General features: G+C 38.6%; 2 protein-coding genes and 1 pseudogene across 4 annotated transcripts; 2 read left to right on the forward strand and 1 right to left on the reverse strand.

Moving 5' to 3' along the window:
• Window positions 1-541: 541 nt before the first annotated feature.
• Window positions 542-3,668, reverse strand: LOC121787359. 3 transcript variants are annotated; one of them, XM_042186071.1, is made up of 5 exons: window positions 3,309-3,668; window positions 3,131-3,211; window positions 2,123-2,670; window positions 1,800-2,025; window positions 542-1,690 (listed from the first exon to the last, which is right to left on the reverse strand). In XM_042186071.1, the coding sequence occupies exons 3-5, from the start codon at window positions 2,648-2,650 to the stop codon at window positions 1,140-1,142; spliced, it is 1,305 nt and encodes a 434-aa protein (XP_042042005.1). In that variant the 5' UTR covers window positions 2,651-2,670; window positions 3,131-3,211; window positions 3,309-3,668; the 3' UTR covers window positions 542-1,139. The 3 variants fall into 3 exon arrangements, with proteins under 3 accessions (XP_042042005.1, XP_042042006.1, XP_042042004.1); XM_042186072.1 differs by having other exon boundaries at window positions 542-1,102; window positions 1,245-1,690; window positions 2,123-3,211; XM_042186070.1 differs by having other exon boundaries at window positions 2,123-3,211.
• An 11-nt stretch (window positions 3,669-3,679) lies between these two features.
• LOC121787882 lies at window positions 3,680-11,595 on the forward strand (annotated as a pseudogene).
• Window positions 11,596-14,940: 3,345 nt separating this feature from the next.
• On the forward strand, window positions 14,941-17,646 carry LOC121785860 (probable receptor-like protein kinase At5g24010). Its single transcript, XM_042184328.1, has one exon. The coding sequence runs from the start codon at window positions 15,031-15,033 to the stop codon at window positions 17,503-17,505; it is 2,475 nt and encodes an 824-aa protein (XP_042040262.1). The 5' UTR covers window positions 14,941-15,030; the 3' UTR covers window positions 17,506-17,646.
• The last annotated feature ends 4,736 nt before the right edge of the window (window positions 17,647-22,382 follow it).

Genomic DNA, 22,382 nt, shown 5'->3' on the forward strand with positions numbered 1-22,382 from the left:
GGTCCTATAGCGCTGTTCCAAGAAGTGAAGGCGATCCACAATTTCCCACCATTCAAACGTCACCCCAAAATGATACTCCACCACGGACTGAGCCTCGAAAATAAAGTGGCTGGGGAATACCGAACCCTCACAGCCATAGTCCTTTTTTAGGCGAGCCATGGTGGACAGAATGATGGTGTCAATTTCATGCTTCCATGTTCCACGGTAAAGAAATGAGCTTTGGAGGGGTGAGTCCATTGCCATTTGACGCTATCTAAGTTGAAAGAGAGAAAATATATAACTGTGTAGTTGCTCCACCAATGAGGTTCATATTTATAGAATCCTTTCTTCTTCCTCATTTATGAGCAGAATTCTTACACTCCATCACTCTGATCTACCCCTCATTCATTTCTATACGGCTATTGATGTAGTTGAATCAAATCAAATCCCCCATTTGTAGGATTGGAGATGATTCATTGAAGTGAGTTTGCATATCCCGCAAAAGAAGCTACAACATAAAAGCTACAACACCTACCCCATAAATATTAGTCAATAAGTCACTTTTCGTCCAAGACATAATATACAAATTACAAACAACTTAATTCAAAATATAAGTGCATGTAGGTGATTCACCAAATGTCATAGCAACAGCATAATTCATGAATAGAAAACTACATAATAAGTTGGAGTCTTTGTTGCACATTTTGCATAAACAAACTACACCATTTTCCCTAGCACAAATCCAACCAATAATAAAACTAAACCCAAGCCAGCCAACAAGAGGTTCACCCGAGCTTCAACGCGACAGCGGCCACAGACCCCACAATCACTACCCTGCTTGATGATGTTTTTATTTTTCGCTTCCTCCCTGTACTTCATATGTTTATTAGGCCGATAAAGTTGACTCTTTACATATGTCGGTTGCTTGCCATCCCCTATCCGAGAATGGTAGTCATCGCACCACAAGAAAGACCCGGAATGTTTATCATCGGCTGGGCATTTATAAAAGTAACGACCGGCGTGTGTGGCCGCTTTCCCAGCACATAACAACTTCATCCTGCCACCGCCGCAAAGACACTCGGGTATCATGTCCAATTCTTCAGTTACCGTCGACATTGGCTCGCTACAAAACAAAAAACATTGAGAAAATATGTAATTATTTATAATAACCTCACAATAAGATACTGCTTATATAACAGATGTAATCTGACAATTCTAGGCAAAATTAACCAAATTAAATTTGGAAAAGTCACATAAAAACACACATTACTCCACATGGAGTTAGCCAAGTCATCCCGCATTTGGTTCCATTCTGAAGTTGGCTCTACTTGATCTACGAATTCTAGGTCACCATGAATCTCCTCATCGACCAGAGGTTGTGTATCTCCGTCAACGTGTTGCTCAATTGGATCATTGTGCATCTCACCCCGTACGAAATTGTGTAGCAGGAAGCATGCCATGATTAACCGGATCTGGATCTTAATCGGATAGAAAGTAGCACTCCGTAAGATACCCCATCTCATCTTTAGCACTGCAAAGGCCCTCTCAATTATGTTACGAGCTCTAGTATGCCTTAGATTAAACAATTCTCGTGCATTTTGCGGACGCTGGGTCCCGACTCCCCATTCCTTCAAATGATAGCGCACGTTTTTATACGGAGTAAGGAATCCTTCACTGTTTGCGTATCCATTATCACATAGATAATAAGTTCCTATAAAAGTGCCAACATACGATGGGGTATTTAGCTAGTGTAAATAATGGGAAAAAGATAAAAATGAATACTACAAGGATTAAATAATCACAGTATCCTGTTCTTACACCTTTGTTTACTCTCAATCCACCTTCTCTAGTGACAGCATCCCTAAGCACTCGAGAGTCACCCGCCGATCCCTCCCACCCGGGTAAAAAGTATAAGAACTTCATATTGCGGTCACACGCAGCAAGAGTATTGGTCGCGATTTGGCCCTTTCGCGTGCGATATCGTGGCTTGTCTAAGGTCCTTACGAGCACATTTATGTAAGTGCCGTCCAAAGCGCCAATACAACCCTATTTGCAATTCGGTACCAGCATTATGAAAACAATATATTACTACCAACAAACTGCAAGAATTGAATGCAAATCGTGCAAATTAAAGTTAGATTACCTTGAAGTGTTGCCATCGTGGATCAACACAATTGTTTGTCACCGGATCAGGCCGAGGCAATAAAATTGTATGCAACTTGAGTACCGCTTTAAGTACAAGATGCACATAGTGAGAAATGGTTTCACCCGAACGACGAAATTCAAATCCAGAAGGTCTATTTTTCTTATGATGGGCTAAAATGCCTAGGAAAATTGCTACTTGCTCCTCTAGTAACACAAATCGACCATTCCGTAGTCCACCACGGTCTCTTAAAAGAATACACAATCGTCCAAATGCATTCCTATCCATACGGAGGTTCGAAAAACAGTCGACATCACTAACTGCAGTGAGCCTGTTCATATGCCTCACTTGTGGAGGGATTCGCTCAATTAGTGAATACCTAACTTGGTGATTTCTTACACGACGTGTAAAACGCCTTGTTCTTTTCAAGTATAAGTACAGAATGATGATTTGTTGAATACGCAACAAAAAAAGTATATCTTCCACCATCAGGTTAACGGAAGGGGGTACACGAACAATACGGGCCATCACGAGCAATTCAATTACAACTACCAAGGAAATGTTACAAAATCAGAATGAAATTCATGAATATTGGGCACAAAAACATAAAATTGCCTTTAGAGAACTCTAGATTCAGTAAAGACTCACTTTACTAACGAATACACAGTCATGTGATGCACATACACGTACTCAAATTTGGCTGCAAACTCAAGTTATGAACAGATACAACTTGTCAATACAAACTCTGTGTGCATACTAACGAGAACTATTTACTCTGCAGAGAAACTGGTCTTCCATTTCTATAAACCAATATACTACTAATAGAGATTAAAAATTCTTAGCAATAATAAAGCTCAACACCTAAAAATAAAGAACAAGAGGAGATCTGGAAAATCAAGCACATAAAAAATAAAGCACAAAAGGAGATCTGGAAAATCAAGCACGTAAAAAATAAAAACACAAATGGAAAGAGTCGATTGTTTATGAACTGGAGCATCAATAACTAACCGTCTGAAATTTGGGCGAAAACTTGCTGATGTTTATGTCGACCGATTCCGGTGGACGAATCGGATCCCTAACGCCGACCCCCTGGATGTGGACGCAAAATTCAGACGGCATTTGTGACCATATACAAACACCGATCCAAATTGTTATAGAGGGGAATAATACAACAATTTTGGCCTACCTTTTGTGCGTGGGGGTATGGAGTCCTCAAGTGTTGTAACAATCTCTGGCTTCAATTGTAGGGTGTGTCTGCAGTGGTTTCACACAAGGTTTGGGGATGAATTATTGGAGGAGGTGTTTCCAAAATTCAAATCACGTATAGAGGGCAAAATGGAAATGTTGATGCTGTATCGGGCACGGGAGTCGAGGCATGATTATAATCGGTGCCTCAAATGCTGATACGAAACACATGTTATTTGGATGAACAGTTCGGGCTTTGACGGGCCGACATCGGGCCTCATGTTATCAAACAAAGCAACCAAACAGCAGGTTAACTCATGATAATAACATTTAACATGATTTGTCATGCTAACCAAACGACTCATAAATACAATGCCTGTAGATGGTGTTGCGTGGCTAGTGGCGGTATGTTATTGACATGTACAACCAAACATCACATGTGCATTTTATATACAATTTACTATTGTTTCCTAAAAATTTTCATTTAGTTTGATATTGCCAGCTTCAGCTACGCATTACACCTTAGTTTAAAAGTACAAATTTGTTTTTCGATCACGATCACAGTGTTCACCAACACTTATATATATTGCTTTGAACCTTCTCATTCTAAAATGAGATATGAGTTTGCAACCAATAATATTGTCACTGACGGAACCAGAAAATTAAATAAGCTGGGAACCAGAAAATTAAATAAGCTGGGGCTGAAATTTAAAAATAAAATAAATAATAGTATTATTTAATTTTACATGCATTGTCTGTACAACTTTTACGACAAACTACTATTTTCGACAAGCTACCATACATTGAAATGCGAAGGATAGTCTCATTTCCAATTCTTTTATGAAAATTTCTCTCTTAGTGTATATAACTAAGATATCATTCATCCCTTTGTCTTCCATTCTATCCCAAATCTATCTTTCTTAATAAGAATACTAGTACTATTATTTGAAGCACTTGCAATTTAATCATACCTTAGTTTTTTAGAAAAATACAAATACATAACTATAACCAACAACAACAAGATTTCTTAGATAATATATATACATGTATTACTAAATTTACTAACCACAACTTGCACAATACAAATAATTTTATACTAATTCTAGTTTACCAAACTACCAAGTGGGCAAAATCCAAGTACCAAACAAATTAAGACGAATTGAGGAAAATAAAATTAAGAAACATGATATAGAGATGAACTACCGCCAAAAATAAGATTATTTTATATGATAAAATTAATTTTATAATTTTATAAAATAGTGAACATTTACATACCCTGCTATCCATCAAAATAATTGCCTTAATCGGTGACGGAGCACAGCTTAAAAGATCCGGCGGCAGGCCGTGCTCTCCTGACCAGGCGTGAACTTGTGAGGAGCAATTTTTTTTTTTTATAACAAGAAGAGGGAATCACCCTAAAGTTCAAACACCGCCCCTACATTGGGCACATACGGCCATGGGTTATACCCAGCCGGTCATTCAGTAATAAATTCATCGTCTCAATCGGCGCCTCGTCAAACAACACTAGCCCAGGCTGCATATTCACACCCAAATTTGCCATAAAGTCTGCAACTTGATTGCTTTCCCTAAACACATGAGCGATCTTCACATTCCACTCTCTTTGCATGATACCTTTTATACTTCTAGCGAGTGATAAGACGCTAACATCCGATTTCCTGTCATTAAGCACATGGACAACTGCCATATTGTCGCTTTCCACAAGTATATTTCTAATCCCTCGTTGCCACGCCAACTTAAGCCCATCATATACTGCCCACAATTCAGTTTGCACTACTGAGCATGTTCCCAGGTGCCTTGTGTAACCCAACACCCACTCTCCTGCTGAGTCTCGCAATACCCCTCCTGAAGCCGCACGTTCAGAATCATATTTCACTGCCCCATCACAGTTTAATTTACAAAACCCATCCGGGGGAGCATGCCATTGTACCTGCTTCAACACCTTATTTATCGATTTAGCTAGCTTTAGTTCATTACCATGGACAGATCTCGCCCAAGCTCTACATTGTGCAATTGTGGCGGCAATAATAAATGATTTGGGAATTGGGCTAATTATATCAAAAGGCTAAAATTAAAAAGCAGCCCAATAATAAAATTAATAGCCCAAAACTAGTAACCCCTAGTCTTCGTCAAATTTCAATTCCAGAGAACAGTGGTGCGGCGGCATGACTGGAGTTGGAGAGCAGTGCTGGCTTGGTCTGGGGCGGAGACTGGTCGGAGTTGGGCTGTATAAGGGGGGATCGGGGTCTGAGCGCCAGCACAGAAAATGCCGAGGAGGAGTCGAAGAAATCGAAGAGAGCTCCAATGGAATTAGTCAAGTATGCGGTTACAATGACTGTGATCTCGGCCGCAATCCCGCAAGCCGTTTCCGCCGCGCCGAAGGTCTGGGAGAAGAAGCGATTGGGGAAAAAAACCGAGTATTTGACCCCAGAGGAGCTGCTGAAATGGACAAAGGGGCTCCCCGTGGTATCGCTGAGGCTTCCCTACAGCGAAGTCTTGGATTTGAAGAGAGAAAACAAAGTTAAGCACATTATCAAGCCGCCGAGCGCGCCTCTGCAGCAGCGGCCGGAGGTGATTTTGGTGGTTATGGAGGATAATAAAGTGGTTAGAGTTGTCTTGCCTTCAATTGAGAGTGATTCTAAATTCTGGAAAGAGTGGGATGAGCTGAAGATTGATGGTATCTGTATGAATGCGTATAGTCCGTCTTTGAAGAAGCCTGATATTCCAGAGCCTTATCTTGGGTTCTTGTCGAAAATTCCAGTGTGGTTGTTTTCATTGGTGAAGCAGAAGCCTCAGTCGAAGAAGGCGTTGGAGCTGAAGAACTTGAGGGAGGATTTGAAGAGGAGGAGAAATGAGGAGCTGGTGAAGATGAGGGAAGACAGGGAGATGATGGAAAAGGCAATGAAGATGCAGAAGAAGATGGAGGAGAGGGAAAAGAGAAGGGAGATGAAGGTGAAGTACGAGGCGTCTCTGCGCCAAGCGCGGGAGAGCTCGGAGGAGTTCTTTCTATTTTTGTTCTAGCCCATTAATGGAATTTCATTTTAATGAAGGAGATTAGATTTATTCCGAATGAGGGAGTGACGCACAAGGGTTATGCGTCGTTATTAATGAAACGCACAACCTTTATGCGTCTTTGGTTAATGACGCACAAGGGTTATGCGTCGTTCAAAGACGCATAAGAATTATGCGTCTTACCCTAATGACGTATAACCCTTATGCGTCACGCTGGTAAGTATTCCCGCCTATCACACGGGTGACCTGAGTTCGATCCCCAGCAACGGCACATTTTTTTAAGTGATTAGTATTTGATAAAAATGAGTTATTTTAAACATTTGTTTTTGGCAAATAGATATTACTCTTATAAAAGAATTAATTAAAGAAGTTAATTGGAATTATTTTACGAATTTGATAGACACTTCGCATAAGCTTCTTTTGTTACAAACATGTCTCAAATAATTTCATTTGTATAATGACTTCGTATTGATATGGCGCATTTTTTTAAGTGATTAGTATTTGATAAAAATGAGTTATTTTAAACATTTGTTTTTGGCAAATAGATATTACTCTTATAAAAGAATTAATTAAAGAAGTTAATTGGAATTATTTTACGAATTTGATAGACACTTCGCATAAGTTTCTTTTGTTACAAACATGTCTCAAATAATTTCATTTGTATAATGACTTCGTATTGATATTCCACCCTGATTTGGCGTATTAAAGAAAATGCAATTTGATAGACACTTCGCATAAGCTTCTTTTGTTACAAACATGTCTCAAATAATTTCATTTGTATAATGACTTCGTATTGATATTCCACCCTGATTTGGCGTATTAAAGAAAATGCAAATGAAGACGTATGGGGTTGTATCTATCTTCTTCTAACAAATAACAATATGTCATGATAGGGGTGTAATCAATTGTTAACTCTATTTTTAATTGCTAACTACAATTAATTTTAAATCATAAGATTTGTAGAGATCTAGTGGTTTATAAATTTATATGTATAATTTCGTTTTATTATTATTTAAATTTAAAAAGATATGAAAACTATTAAAATTAAGATTTTTGATCGAATATCAATGTAATGTATTAAACATATCAATATGATTAATAACAATTTTTTATAACTAACTTTTTACTAAATGAGATTAATAACAATTTTTTATGCAATATATTGAGACTCGTGATTGAATGATCTTGTGCTTGATTTGATTGAATGATCTTGTGCTTGATTTGATTGTAATTAGCAATTTAAGGATGAGTTAACAATATCAGGGTGAAATATCAATACGAAGTCATTATACAAATGAAATTATTTGAGACATGTTTGTAACAAAAGAAGCTTATGCGAAGTGTCTATCAAATTCGTAAAATAATTCCAATTAACTTCTTTAATTAATTCTTTTATAAGAGTAATATCTATTTGCCAAAAACAAATGTTTAGAATAACTCATTTTTATCAAATACTACTCACTAAAAAAAATGCGCCGTTGCCAGGGATCGAACCCGAGTCACCCACGTGATAGGCGGGAATACTTACCAGCGTGACACATAAGGGTTATGCATTATTAGGGTAAGACGCATAATACTTATGCGTCTTGAACGACGCAGTGCGTTTCATTAATAACGACGCATAACCCTTGTGCGTCACTCCCCCATTCGGAATAAATCTACTCTCCTTCATTAAAATGGAATTCCATTAATGGGCTGGAAAAAAATAGAAAGATCTCGAGCTCGGAGTATATGTCTTAACATATGGGATAAATTAGCTAGTGATCCGAATGTGTCAACGGTTCTTGGGTTTGTGTTCTTCTATATATTTTACAGAATCGTTGTTATTAACTATAAGAGGCAGAAGAAAGATTATGATGATAGGTTGAAGATAGAGAGGGCGGAGGCGGAGGAGAAGAAGAAGATTAGGGAGTTGGAAAGGGAAATGGCGGGGATGGAGGCAGAAGATGATGACGAGGAAGGGGGAGCTAAAGGGGAGGACAACCCTTACTCGCAAATGGCCAAACAGTTCATGAAGTCTAGTGCTCGTGTTAGGCAGGCAAAGAATAGGAGGCTTCCACAGTATTTGGAGAGAGGTGTGGATGTGAAGTTTACAGATGTTGCAGGGCTTGAGAAAATCCGTCTTGAGCTTGAAGAGATTGTGAAGTTCTTTACACTTGGGGACATGTATCGCAGGCGTGGTGTTAAAATACCAGGTCAGGATACAATGCTGAAGTGACCAAACCGATTCCTAGTTATCTTGTTAAAAACCATAACAATAACGACATGTGTTCTTGGACTATGATTGACATTTGCATTAACAAGACAAGTTGGTGATGAGAGAAAGCTAGTTATGGCCCATCGGCCATGGCTGGTGTGGGAATTCAATTTGAACTAGTTATCTCTGCTGTATCTATATGAATACGTAGATACTTTAGATGAATAACCTATCTAACTCTGCAATTCCAATATATCTCTATGACTGTTTGTTTTTAGCTAGGCTGTAATATAGTAGTATATGGGATTGCCAGGATGCTATAATGAGGTAATCTTATGCGTATAGGTTCTCGTTTGCCAGTTTATTTAGTAAAGAAGTTTGAATTTCTGAATTTTGTCTGGAGCATGCCCATCACAAATAAGTGAATGAACAACCAAATTTAGTTGTGTGGTTTCTTTGTGGGCACATCCCTAGCTATCTTGGTCTTGGTGCAAAACTTATTTCTTCGAAACTCTTTGTGGATGAGCTTCCTTTGTTGCTAACAAGGGGTACATGGATCTAGGGTTACAGATCATGAAGCTTCTGTGTCATCAACTTATGATTTGTTCTGTTTTAATCTTGTTGTGATTCTTTTACATTTTAAAATTGATTAGGGGTATTAGGGTCTGAGATGTGAATAATATATGATCTGTGCAACAATTTGGTAGAGGAAGTAGAAATATATGTTGCCTAATGTTGGGTTGGAATACGTCAGGTGGTATACTTCTTTGTGGCCCTCCTGGAGTGGGGAAGACATTATTAGCAAAAGCTGTTGCTGGTGAGGCAGGTGTAAATTTCTTCTCCATATCTGCATCTCAGTTTGTCGAAATATATGTGAGAGTTGGTGCTTCTCGTGTACGAGCGCTATATCAAGAAGCAAGGGACAATGTGAGATTTCAATTCCTTTTTTATCTGATTATGGTGATTGTTGGACTTCATTGGATCAAGCAAATAGGTTTACTAGTCAGAACGTGGAATGCTTTTGATACTCGATTCCTAAATTCTAATCAGTGTTGTTAAAAACGCGCTCGGGGCGCGCCAGGGGCGCGGGTCGCCAGGGTCGAGGCCGGCTTTGCCCCAACATGGGTGAGCCGAGCGAGATACGTGGGGCGCAGTGGGGGCGCGATCAGGGCAGTCGGGGCACGCCTGGGGCGGTGGGGGCGTTTGGGTCGACGAAGGGGGCGTGAATCCATTTTTGTGTAAAGAGGGAGGAAGCTGAAACTTTTTTTTTATTTTATTAGTATTTTAATATGGAGTCCTTTTGATAAAACCTAGGCACCCACCGCCTCTTTTTGCCTCTAATCATTTCAACCTTTTACTTTTCCTCTTTTTTATACTATTAATTTATTATTATTGCCAACTTTTCATGTTTTCCTAAAATAACTTAATTATAAAATTCATTAATTAAATATCAAAACAAGTAAATAGACTATAATTCCTTCGATAATTATTTTCTACCCAATGTCAGATTGAATTTTAAATATTTTCTCTTCCTGTTATGTAAGTATAAGTATTTATATATTAGTGACTTATATTTAATCATTATTATTACTAATATATAAATAATAAATAATTTTGCGCCCCGATTCGTGGGTCCCTCGCCCCACGACCCGGGGTCCAGCCTCATCGCCCCGGACCGACCCGCGACCCTAACAACACTGATTCTAATATTTTGTTATGATTCCACCTTTGAGCTAGCTTGTTTTTTTGGGGGGGTGGTGGTTTCCATTCTTGAGTGCCTTACCATTTCTTATAAGTTCGATGAGAGATCAGAACATGTTTGCTCTCTCTCTTTGCTCATTAATTCTAATATTTGCTCCTTTTTTGTTTATGAGATTCCGACTACATTTGCTCATTAAAGACCATGCATTGTTGTTTTCTTAATTTCACAGAGCTTATATATGTGGAAGTGATGTGATGTGAGTGAGTCGTGCATTTGCAGGCTCCATCCGTTGTTTTCATCGATGAACTGGATGCTGTTGGAAGGGCACACTGTTTGATTAAGGGGTCTGGTGGACAAGAACGTGATGCTACTTTAAATCAGGTCTCTTGCACATATTTGATTGCTTATAGTTGTGACACAGTAATGATCTGATTCGACTCTAATAAAAAATACCTTATCGATCCTCTAGCTTCTTGTGTGCCTGGATGGGTTCGAAGGCAGAGGAGAAGTCATTACCATCAGACATTTTGGATGCAGCACTTGTGAGACCAGGGAGGTTCGACCGGAAAATACACATACCCAAGCCTGGACTGATTGGCCGTGTTGAAATTCTGAAGGTGCGGTTTGTTTCCTTCCATCAGCAGTACTTTCAATTGGTCTACGCGGTCTCATTGTTTGGTTTCAGGTTCATGCTAGGAAGAAACCAATGGCCCCTGACGTGGACTATTTGGCTGTTGCAACTATGACTGATGCAATGGTTGGTGCTCAGCTGGCCAACATTATCGAGGTTGCTGCTATCGACATGATGCGCGATGAAAGAACAGAGGTATTTCACTTGAAAACCTTCACTGGCCACTCCCCGCTGTTAAAATAGGCACAGATTGTTAGTTTGTCATGAGCGAGTCGAAGTTCTTTTATGGAATATTTATACGCCTGTCTTTTATTTGTGTTTTATCATCATCAATGGTTCCATATTTGCAAATATGTTTGACGCGCTCATGACAGATTACTACTGATGATTTTTTACAAGCCACACAGATAGAAGAAAGAGGCATGCTTGACAAAAGAGAGAGAAGTCCCGAGATCTGGAGGCAAGTAGCTATAAATGATGCTGCAATGGCCATAGTTGCTGTCAATTTCCCGGATCTCAGAAATATCGAGTTTGTATGTTATGATCTTTGCCTAGCAGCACTTTCATTAAAGTTCTGTTTATGAAATGGGAATTTCTTAAGTAATATCGTTTTCTTTTGTTCGTTTCAGGTGACGATTTCTCCAATAGCTTGAAGGGATTTAGGTTATGTCCGCCTAAAGATGGTGTTAAAGTTTGTATATACCAGAAATCACCTTTCGAGTGATTGAATACTGTAAAAACTCTTATTTTATTTTTCAATGGATGCAACCGATTATTTTTGTCATAATGTTGTTAGTTTTACATTTAATTAATGTTTATTGCATGTTTAAATGTATAAGTAACTTAACAAAGTCTAAGTCTTTGTTTTAGTAGATCGGTTGTGGGCGTCGTCCACTTTAAGGTAACACAGTCAGTTCTGAATAAAGAAAAAATAAGAATTTCACAACCCAGATAGGCATAGACTACCTATTGTGAAAGGTTGCATTGTCAGTCCTCATATTTCTAAGTCTTACTAAAATAAGATGACATTGGTGTGGTAGAACACTGAATTTGATCTGAGTCTTATAAATTTATTGTTCCGAACTTCAAGTCTTTTTTGTAATTTGTAATTAGCTTCGTTGTAGTTGTAGACAAGTAGTCTCGTTGTATTTAAATTTTTATTTAAGACTTCAAGACTTCAAGTTTTTTGTGATTTGTAATTGTTGTAACTTGTAATCTCAATAAAATTGCAATTTTCATCGTGTTTTTTTAATTTTATTTACGCACATTTCATAGATAAACAAAAAAAAATGCAAATTTTTTTTTTACAAACAGCCGAACCGGCCCGGAACCGACGGTTCAGGCCAAAAACCGGCGGTTTTGAACCGCCTCGTGAACCGGCAGTTTTTTGAACCGGAACTGGAACCGTCGGGACCCTTGGTGATTTTTCATCAACTATGTTATATGTTTCTAGAACTTGCTCGCGGTCTTCTTGAGTCTGCATAGTGATTATAGGAATAGGAGAGGACGTTAGGCCATCCTTTTTAGCTACTTTTGATATCCAAATTTATGACCTTATTCAATATATTTTTTCCCTAGCTAGCCACTTTGAGCCTTTAAAGCCTTTTTCTTTGGAAGCTAAATAAAAGGGAATATCCATACACTCTTGGTGAATTTTAGTTTATATTTTGTGAAAAGAGTTGGAGAGATAAGGTAGAAAGAGAAGTAGCGCGTTTACTTGTGAAAAGTGCATAGACATCTTTGTTTGAATGAAAGGATTGGTTGTGCATAAAAAAAAGGGGAAAGGATGTATAAAAAAAAGATCTTGAAAAGAAAAAAATTAAAGGAACTGGGAAGTGAGAAGAAATCTTGACAAAGTCTAGAATTTACTGAGATTCGAATGGTTGGTGGGGTACTAAGTTTGATGTAGTGAAATTGATCACTTTTGCTATAATTGGGTTTAGTCACTTTTTAGCCAAATATTTCCTCACCTTACCAAAGAGCCTTACATTACAACCTTTAGAAAAGACCTTTCGGATCCTAAATCTGTAGTCACAACATAGCAGAGGAGAGTCTAGACTTCGAGCAAGCTTATGGTAAGCTATACATTTTTGATTGATTTGAGAGGTCCATTTTATACATATACACTTTGAGAGTGAGAGAAAGAAAAAAAATTTATCACACTATATATCCTGTGAGGGCAAATTGACAAAGTGGAATACGTGCTAGTAGCATGAAGCAATGTTCATTTTGGTGTACTAGTTTGCGAAGTTATTGATGCATGATAATTCTGTTTTCTTTTACTGAGGCAGTGATGACAATCCAACATACTTACACGAGTTCGCATTCTATGTTTTCTACTTCTTATTTGAGGACAAATAAGTGTTTAAGTTTGGGGGAGTTGATAAACTCGTTGTTTAGCAAGTATTTTGGATGTTTAACGTGAACATTTCAGTGTTTTTGTAGCATACTACTTGAGTTTACACCCATTATTCACTACATAAGTGTTTTGACGAGTTTGTCGAGTGTTTGGAGCTAAAACAGGTGAAAATGACTTGAAAACGAGCTTGAAGGAAGAATCGCCTGATCGAGCGCGCTTCAATGCGCGACTTTCGTATAATAGCCATAACTCTCTCATCCGGACTCCGATGGGGGCGTGCAAGATACTCACGCGAAGCCCTTTCGAAGACGAAGACAATGCTTTTAGAGGATTCCAGAGAAAACGCCCGACCGGGCGATTTTAAAGGGGAAAACGCCCGACCGGGCGTTTTGGTCGCGACTCCAGAAAGTTCGCCCGACCGGGCGTTTTGGCGACTTAAAATCGGCCGTTCGGGCGATGTGTTCTGCGAAGATTGAATTGCTATTATTTCCGCCCTGGGTATAAAAAGAGACCTAGGATTTCGACCTCAACACATCATACACGCCCAACAACAGTTCTTGAAGGTTTTGAGAGCGGATTTGTGAGACAAGGAGTCCCAATCTTCAACAAGATTGAAGACGAAGACTAATTGCCATTCAATCCATCCCTGGGAGTATTTTCATTGGTTTTCATGTTTAATTCAATGACTATGGATTATTCTTATGTTTTTGAGTTGGATATGAGTAGCTAAATCCTTTGTAGAGTTTTGGTGAAGACTACAATGAATACTTGTGATTGATTCAATAGCTTTTGATTACCTATGCTCTTGTGATTATTTTGTTTCATTCTTGTGCCTTTCAATTCAATTGCCTAGCTACCAATTGGATATATTGACCTAGTTTTGAGTAATCGAGAGATACCTAATTAGGATTGATAAAAGAATGAACAACACCTAGATAATTTGCATTCGAGAGAAGGAATTCTAGAGTGAGGACTTGAATCTTTTGGGTATAGGAGTTAATTGTGAAGTATTAGAAGGAGACTTCAATATTAATAGTTAATCAACGGGTTGAGTGCACTCGAGAGGGGGCTTAGCCTAGAATAGCGATTTCCTACTAATCCTAGAGACTTCAACGGGTAATCAAAGTTGTTGAGTTGGTTTACATTGTGGGTATTGTAGTCGGATCCAAAGCTCTACCTCGTTCTCTTATTGAAACTTGATCTTTTGTCTCTTATTTTACTTTGTTTATGTTTAATAGTTACGTACCAAAACCAAACCTTTTGATTTGTCTAGATAGTAGTTAACGTCGGTCCGTGGTACTTGAGTTTATACAATTTGTCTATGTGGGATACGATACTCTTGCTTACTTTATGATACACTAGCCCCGTACACTTGCGGGAATTTTCTTGTGTTAAAATAAGTTGAGTCAGTGTTTCTTCTCGACACAGAAATTAAGAATAGTATGTTAAGTAGGTGATATATAAAGTAAAAGAAATGAAGAGAAAATAAAGTAAGAGAGATAATTACTTTATGTAAAAAATAGAAATGACTCGATTAATTAATTTGAAACTTTTCAAAATAGTAAAATGACTCTATTAACGTGAAACAGAGGAAGCATAAAACAAAAATCATATAGCGTAAAAGTGAAAAATTGGGTACTATTTATATAATTCACTGTTCGTTACAAAAAGCATATAAGGTTAGAATAATAAATCCATAACAGTGAGGGGCAAGTCAACTTCAAGTCAATCTCTTCGACTTATCTTCTTCCCTCCTTCAATCAATTCCATTCCAGAACTCGTCTGCAATAATTGCCGATCGTGCATGGAGTTCCTTCATCCCAACACCAACATACTCTCATCACTTTCCCTCACCTTTCTCCTCCACCTCTCTTCTCTCCTCTTCCCCACATCCTCCTACACTCTCCCCGACTACTACTTCATCAACTGCGGCTCCCATTCCTCCATCTTCACCTACAAGCGCAACTTCACCGGCGACGAGAATCCCTCCAACTTCTCACTTTCCTTGACCGGGACCACCACCTCCGCCGCCTCAAATCAAACCCTCCCACTCTACCAAACCGCAAGAATCTTCACAAAACCATCCTCCTACGACCTCAATTTGCACCAAAACGGCACCTACGTCTTGCGCTTGCATTTCTTCCCCTTCCCCTCCCTCGGAAACCCCTTCTTCCAAGTCTCCGCCTCCGGCTTCTCCCTCCTCTCCAATTTCACCTCCCAGAGCGGCGTCTTCCCACTCATCGAAGAGTTCCTGATCAAGGCCTCCGCAGGGAAGCTGAAGATCAAATTCAAACCTGGTGAAAAAGAGCGTTCCTTTGCTTTCGTCAACGCAATCGAAGTCTTCCTCGCGCCGCAAGAGCTAATTCCTGATTATGCTACGCTTCATATTCCCCGCGTGACTAAGCAGGGAAGTCACGGAAACTTTACCGGCGTGTTGGATAATTTCAGGGTTCTTCATCGGATTAACGTCGGAGTAGGAGACGTTAAGCGGGGGACGGATACGCTGATGAGGTATTGGGTTCCCGATGATCCGTATTTGCTCCCCGGAAACACTTCCAAGCCCCATATTTATACCGATGAGATTAAGTATCAGGGTGGTGGAGCTACGGAATTTATTGCTCCTGATAATGTTTACGTTACTGCTAAAGAGATGATGAATACTAATAGCTCCGATAATATCTCGTGGCGGTTTGAGGTTAAGAAGGGAGTTAACCATCTCTTGAGATTGCATTTTTGTGACATTGTTAGTGTTACCTCGAATGAGACCTTTAAATTCTATTTGTTATTCTATTTGTTTATCTATGGTAATTACCATTATAATGTGTTTCCCTGGGATAGATATCCTCAGGGGGCAGCTCCCTTTTATATAGATCATGTGGTGGAATCGGATGATTCCGGTTTTATGAATGTAAGCGTTGGCCCCAACTCAGAATCGGATGTTCGAAACGCAATGTTGAACGGTGTGGAGATAATGGAGCTACTTACAGAAAAGGCCTCTGATTCTGAAGATGGTGCTTCATCTGGGAAACGCTTGTTTGTTATTCTTGGTTCTTGTCTTGGTGGATTGGTGTTGGTTTTTATAGTATTTTTTGGTGTAATGTTTCTTCGATTCAGGAAGGGTTTTTCGAATGGGCCGTTGGGGAGTACTCATAGTAGGACTACTGCACGGTCATCAGTATTTGGTGACTTGAACCTCGGGCTGAAGATCCCGCTGTCCGGGATCCTCTTCGCGACGGAACACTTTGACGCGAAGCTGATGATCGGAGAGGGGGGTTTCGGGAAGGTGTACAAGGGGACGCTGAGGAACGGAAACAGAGTGGCTATAAAGAGGAGCGAGGCAGGGCACGGGCAGGGGCTCGAGGAGTTTCACACGGAGATAAGAGTTTTGTCGAAGATCCGACACCAGCATCTCGTCTCGCTCATTGGCTACTGCGACGAGAAGGACGAGATGATACTTGTGTATGAGTTCATGGAGAATGGCACTTTGAGGGAGCATTTGTACGGGGATGTGATCCGCAGCCTCTCGTGGGACGAGAGGCTGCGGATATGCTGCGAGGCAGCGAAGGGGATTGATTATTTGCATACTGGCTCGACCGGGACGATCATTCATAGAGACATCAAGTCGACGAACATCTTGTTGGACGAGAGCTATGTGGCGAAGGTGGCTGATTTCGGGCTGTCTCATTCTGGGCCGCTTGATCAGACTCATGTGAGTACGGAGGTGAAGGGCAGCTTCGGGTACATTGATCCGGAGTACTTTAGGTGCCTGCAGCTTACGCAGAAATCAGACGTGTACTCGTTCGGGGTGGTGCTGCTGGAAGTGCTATGCGCGAGGCCAGCGGTGGATCAGGAGCTGCCGAGGGATGAGGTGAACTTGGCGGATTGGGGGATGGTGTGGCAGAGGAAAGGGGAGTTGGAGAAGGTTGTGGATCCATGTCTTGAGGGGAGGATTAATCCGAGTTCCTTGAGGAAGTTTGGGGAGACTGTGGAGAAGTGTTTGCAGGAAAATGGGGCTGATAGGCCTAATATGGTGGATGTGTTGTGGGATTTGGAGTACTGCCGCCAGCTTCAGCACTCGGCCGTGCCCAGGCAGCCGTATGAGGACTCCACCACCGAGGTGTCGTGGGGGGTGCCCATGCCGGCCCTTCAGCGCCTGCCATCGGACAGCTTCATCGTTGAGGGGGACGACTCGGTTAGCGGGTCGTTCAGCGGTGTGGCTTCGAGCCAGCCTAATGGGAGTGAGGTGTTTTCGTTGCTGGATATGGATGGAGCGAGATGAGACTAAGTTGCTCATGGTGTGTTGTTTTTTTTGTTAAATTTGTCTAGTGTTTGTTGCCTCATGGTTTTGTATGTGTGCCTTTTGAATTGGGATAAAATACTTGTATTTTTGTGGAGTATATGGTCTCATGAATTATGGTAATTTGGAAAACTCAGGCACCCAGCCATTCCTACAGCCTGAAAAATGAAGTTGGAAAAGCAGCATACATTGCATTGTTGATGCACATTATCATGATATTCCAAAATCTATAGACTCAAATTTGGAGTATTGGCAACCAAACTCAATAGATCGAACACATTATCATTAATCAACTAAAGAGGTCGAACACAAAGCTCAACATATTGAACATGATCACAGCCAAGCTCAACAACTCAGAACCAATAAGTTCCACGATGTCCATTTCAATTTTCAATCGATGAGAGAGGAAATGTCTTGATTGGTTTGTTTTTTTACGAGTATCTATAGCGGTTCTCCATATACTCACTTGATGACTCAACTTTCGACCTATTGATTGGAGGAGAAATATTTCATCAACTAACTTGCCAATCCAATGTAATTAGTTAGTGGGTACTCCATTTGGTTAGGGTTTAAGTGGACTGGATTTATTTGGGTTTGGATTAATTGGATATATTTAATTAGGATTTTAGTTAGTTGGAGAACACGATTAAATTGGGCTTAAGTAAAACTAGAGTGATGGACCCTTGTTGGAATATATGCACACCAAATAATGAATAAGGATTTAATAGAATACAAAAATTTGTAATTGGTACACACTAAGTTCAACTAAATCAATTCAACAGCCACCATTTAATAGAATAAAAGTTCTATATTTGACATTAATATGCAATTGGTTACTGTTTACGATTGAGTTCTAGATAAAGTATTGAGAATGTGTGGTGCGGCCATATGAGGCCAATTGCTTGGTGTAGATTAGTCTGCTTGAAAATCCACTCGCACATGTCAGATTTAGTTTTCTCATTTCTTCAGCTTTGACTTGTTTTAGTTTTGAATATCAAATTTAGACCAATTCTCAATAAGTTGTCGCAACATTTAGTACAACATAGATTATTTGATTTTTCATCCTAGGCAACGAGGTAATTAAATAAAAAACTACACAGATTATAATCTAATCTTTGTATAAATGACGTAAGAAAACCATCTAAAGGAAAACACCTCAAAGCTCAAATCACATATTCACAAATCGATCCTAAATCATATTGATGAGAGAAAATACAATAAACATTCGCTAATATTTTAGCATACGAAACATATTGTATGATCTGCATAAGTAAGCATGCATGCTTCCGAAAATAGATCATACTCCCTCTGTCCACCGACCACCATTAAACCTCACGTGTTGATTTGACACGAGTTTAAGAGCATCCGCAATGGCGGACTTCGACGCGGAATTCCCATGGACGTGGCGGAATTCCGTGGCGGACGTCCACCATTAGGCCACACACGCGTGGATACGGAATTCGGAAGAGGACGTCGCAGGTCCGCGGCCTTCTGCGGAATTCCGTCCCGACGTCCGCCATTGCGTGGACTGTCATGGAATTCCGGCCTTTGCATTAAATTTTTTTTGAAATAACGTGTGTTCGTTTTCTCCGTATTCGCGTCGAAATTTTAATTCCGTAAATTGGTTAATTTGTGAATTTTTTATGTGGGAATTCCGTCGAGAATTCCGCCACTGTGCAAAGGGAATTCCGTATGACGTGGCAGAGCAATGAGAAGTCCTTATGACGTGGCAGTGAGAATTCCGCCGGGACATCTGCACCACTGCGGATGCCTTAAGAAATTTAATTGAAAGTAGGTCGAAAAAATTAATGGAACATGAGTCATACTTATATAGTTTTACGATAAAATATGAGAGAAAATAAGTTAGTGAAATGTGAGGTCCAACAATTTCCAAAAGAGTAAAAAGTAAGTATGACAAGTATTGACAAACGGGCCTAAAAGAAAACTAGTGACATATAACGGTGGACGAGTAGAGTAATATATAGTGGATGATAAATTAAAAGAGAAACAACAATGAATTTATGGAATGAAATAGAAACAAGAATGTGTAGTTCACTCTTATAGGAATTTATGGTAATACTTCTTTTTTGTCAGGAGTCGGCGGTGTTATAAGCTCAATAGCCAGAGACTAAATGTGTAGTTCACTCTTATAATAATTATGAGTAAAATGAGTTAGTGAAATGTGTAATCCACTTACTAAAAAATGAAATGACATTATTGTGTATCGTCCAAATAATGAAATATGATTGAGAAAAAAAAGTGACATTTCTATTTGATAAATGTGTTATTTAAAGTGAAACATCCAAAAAGAAAAATATGTCAGAGTAAGAACGAATAAAGTAATATTTTTGAATAAAAAAATCGATCATTTTTTTCCTATTATTAACCAGTGTACAATCAAATATTTTTTGTCTTAAAGGCGACCAAACTAAGTCCACTATGAAATTGTGTAATGCATAGCAGCCAGAAATCTCAATTGCACACGTGGATAATTAGTTTGAACGACAACCTACAACTATTCAACAACACTATTGCATAAGCAAGCATGCAATACTTTCTAATCCACCTTAAAAATTAAATTCCAAAAAATTGAATTCAAACATGTTGGTCGTGGTCCCTAAAATAGAAACCAAAATAATCCATATAGCATGAATAGAGAACATGCAACCTCAATAAGCAAATAAAACTCATCTCTTCCTATGACAAATGCTACGTACCCAACTTAGACTCTTTATTTTAATTTTTCAATTTTCAAAACTCATGAAACACCCATGCAACTTCCCAAAATTATTTCACGTCACTCCTAGTCAATAAATCGTTAGTATAAATACTTGCATCCACGATCAATTTTACCATATCGATCATTACAAAAACAAATTAAAATCACTTGAAATAATTTTATTGATTTTCCTACATTCAATATTTCAAATGGCAATCAAAACGATCAACATATTGGCCCTCTTCCTTTTGGCTAGCTCGATCGTGTTGGTGAGCGATGCGCGTCGTCTGAGTGCAGTGCCTTCGCCTGACGTAGCAAAGGATGGGCCGAGTCCGGGGGCAGGGCACATGGTTGTGGATGGGTATACACTCGGAGGAGTTAAGGATTCGGGTCCGAGCCCTGGGGCAGGACACAAGTATACAGATGCTAAACCGCTCGGTGGAATTAAGGATTCGGGTCCGAGCCCAGGGGAAGGAAACAAGTATACGGATGCCAAACCGATCGTAGGAGTTAAGGATTGAGCTGGGCATTAAAGATTTATGCATATGAAGGCTCATTTATTATTATTTATTTTTTATTTTTAACCACATATCCAATTCGATCAGTTTTTTCCTTTGATTTATTATTTTCTCTAGTTTCTTAGCGAAGAATTCTTTGTTTTATTGTCATTTGTTCAATAATTGTATGCTCTCATATTCTAAAGAATGTGAATGTCGTTACCGAAATTAATGAAATGTTATACCAAATTATAATTCATATGGTCTTTGATCACGTTCATAATATGTAAACACAAAATAGCACTTTATTTCGATTTGAGCTTTATTTTTTTTTATTTTTTTTGCTAATGAAAGCAGGCTAGTTCCAAGCTAAAATCAAACAAACGACTATATTTTAATTAATGTGATTATTTTTCGTTTTTTTATTTTCAGCTTGCTTTTTAAATTTTTAATCGAGGTTGGATATGTCATAACTCGGTAAGGGTTCACATGTTTAATTAAATTAATAATGATAATTAAGGTTGCTTTATCATATATTGACCAACTAATTTGACTTTTTCACTATTTCTTTTTCAATAATAATAATAATAATAATAATAATAGTAGTAGTAGTAGTAGTAAAAAAGAAAAAAAAGCACTCATCGCAACGCGAGTATTTAAATTGCTTCTATCAAACCGGCCTAACCCAAACTCGACCCAACTGAATTTTTCAAAATAACTTTAATTTTTAAAGAGTAATTTTAAAAAAATAACTATCCCTTTTCTTAAAGCTTATGATAAGAACACGAGTTTTTGGGCTATGCTGGTGCTGGTTCGATCGGAGAAAATTGCATGCCAATTAGTTAAGACCAATTTGCATTTTATTATGTCATAGGTGAAGATTTTTAGGCCAACATAAAAGGTGGGGTTCGATTTCCAAGATAAAATAATAGTACTATGATATAATCTAGGATTGAGCTGTGAGATTATTTTAGTGGGGAATAGCTATGACTAATTATCACATGATTATTCATCTAGGATTTAGTCGTGGGATTGAATTTTATGAACCAAACACACTATAAATTTAATTACGGGATACAGTCTTGCAAACCGAACACCCATATATATAATGTCGAATCATACTCGTGCCCGAACACCCATAAATTAACCATTTTTTTTTAAAAAAACATTATTTTAATGCCTACTATCACTTCAAAGAAAATGTACGAGACCGATAGAATATAAAGTAACCAATTTTTTTTAAAAAAAACATTATATTAATGCCTAGTACTTTAAAGTTGAGATTATACTCTCTTTATTTGATAAAAGGAGATCATTTTTGCTGTTTCTTTCTGTCTACTTCTTATTATACTTTTACTATTAATAGTAGGCGACTTCACATTAGACTAATTTATTTAATTTATATTTCATTATAAAATAAATACTCTATCATTCTATTAAAAACAGTCCTGATTTTCTACTGTTTCGTCCATCAGAATTAATATTATTTCTATTTATGAAAATTTTCTTATCACTTTTCCTCTTTCTTTCATACTTACTGACTTTTTTTAAATTTTTTTGTCTTTCTCAGTTTATTTAATCATATGCATTAAAACTGTTCAAAAATGAAACTTATAGACGAAAAGAGAGTACGTGTAAAGGGA

Source organism: Salvia splendens, chromosome 22 (assembly GCF_004379255.2).
Source record: "Salvia splendens isolate huo1 chromosome 22, SspV2, whole genome shotgun sequence".
Taxonomy (NCBI): Eukaryota; Viridiplantae; Streptophyta; class Magnoliopsida; order Lamiales; family Lamiaceae; genus Salvia; species Salvia splendens.

Excerpts from the sequence above, each read along its gene's own strand:
- LOC121787359 (XM_042186071.1), bottom strand. The coding sequence starts at position 2,650 with ATGGCCCGTATTGTTCGTGTACCCCCTTCCGTTAACCTGATGGTGGAA. Across the intron at positions 2,026-2,122 it reads CACGATGGCAACACTTCAAG|GGTTGTATTGGCGCTTTGGA; the intron begins GTAATCTAACTT and ends AATTGCAAATAG. Across the intron at positions 1,691-1,799 it reads TGGATTGAGAGTAAACAAAG|GAACTTATTATCTATGTGAT; the intron begins GTGTAAGAACAG and ends GCACTTTTATAG.
- LOC121785860 (XM_042184328.1), top strand. The coding sequence starts at position 15,031 with ATGGAGTTCCTTCATCCCAACACCAACATACTCTCATCACTTTCCCTC.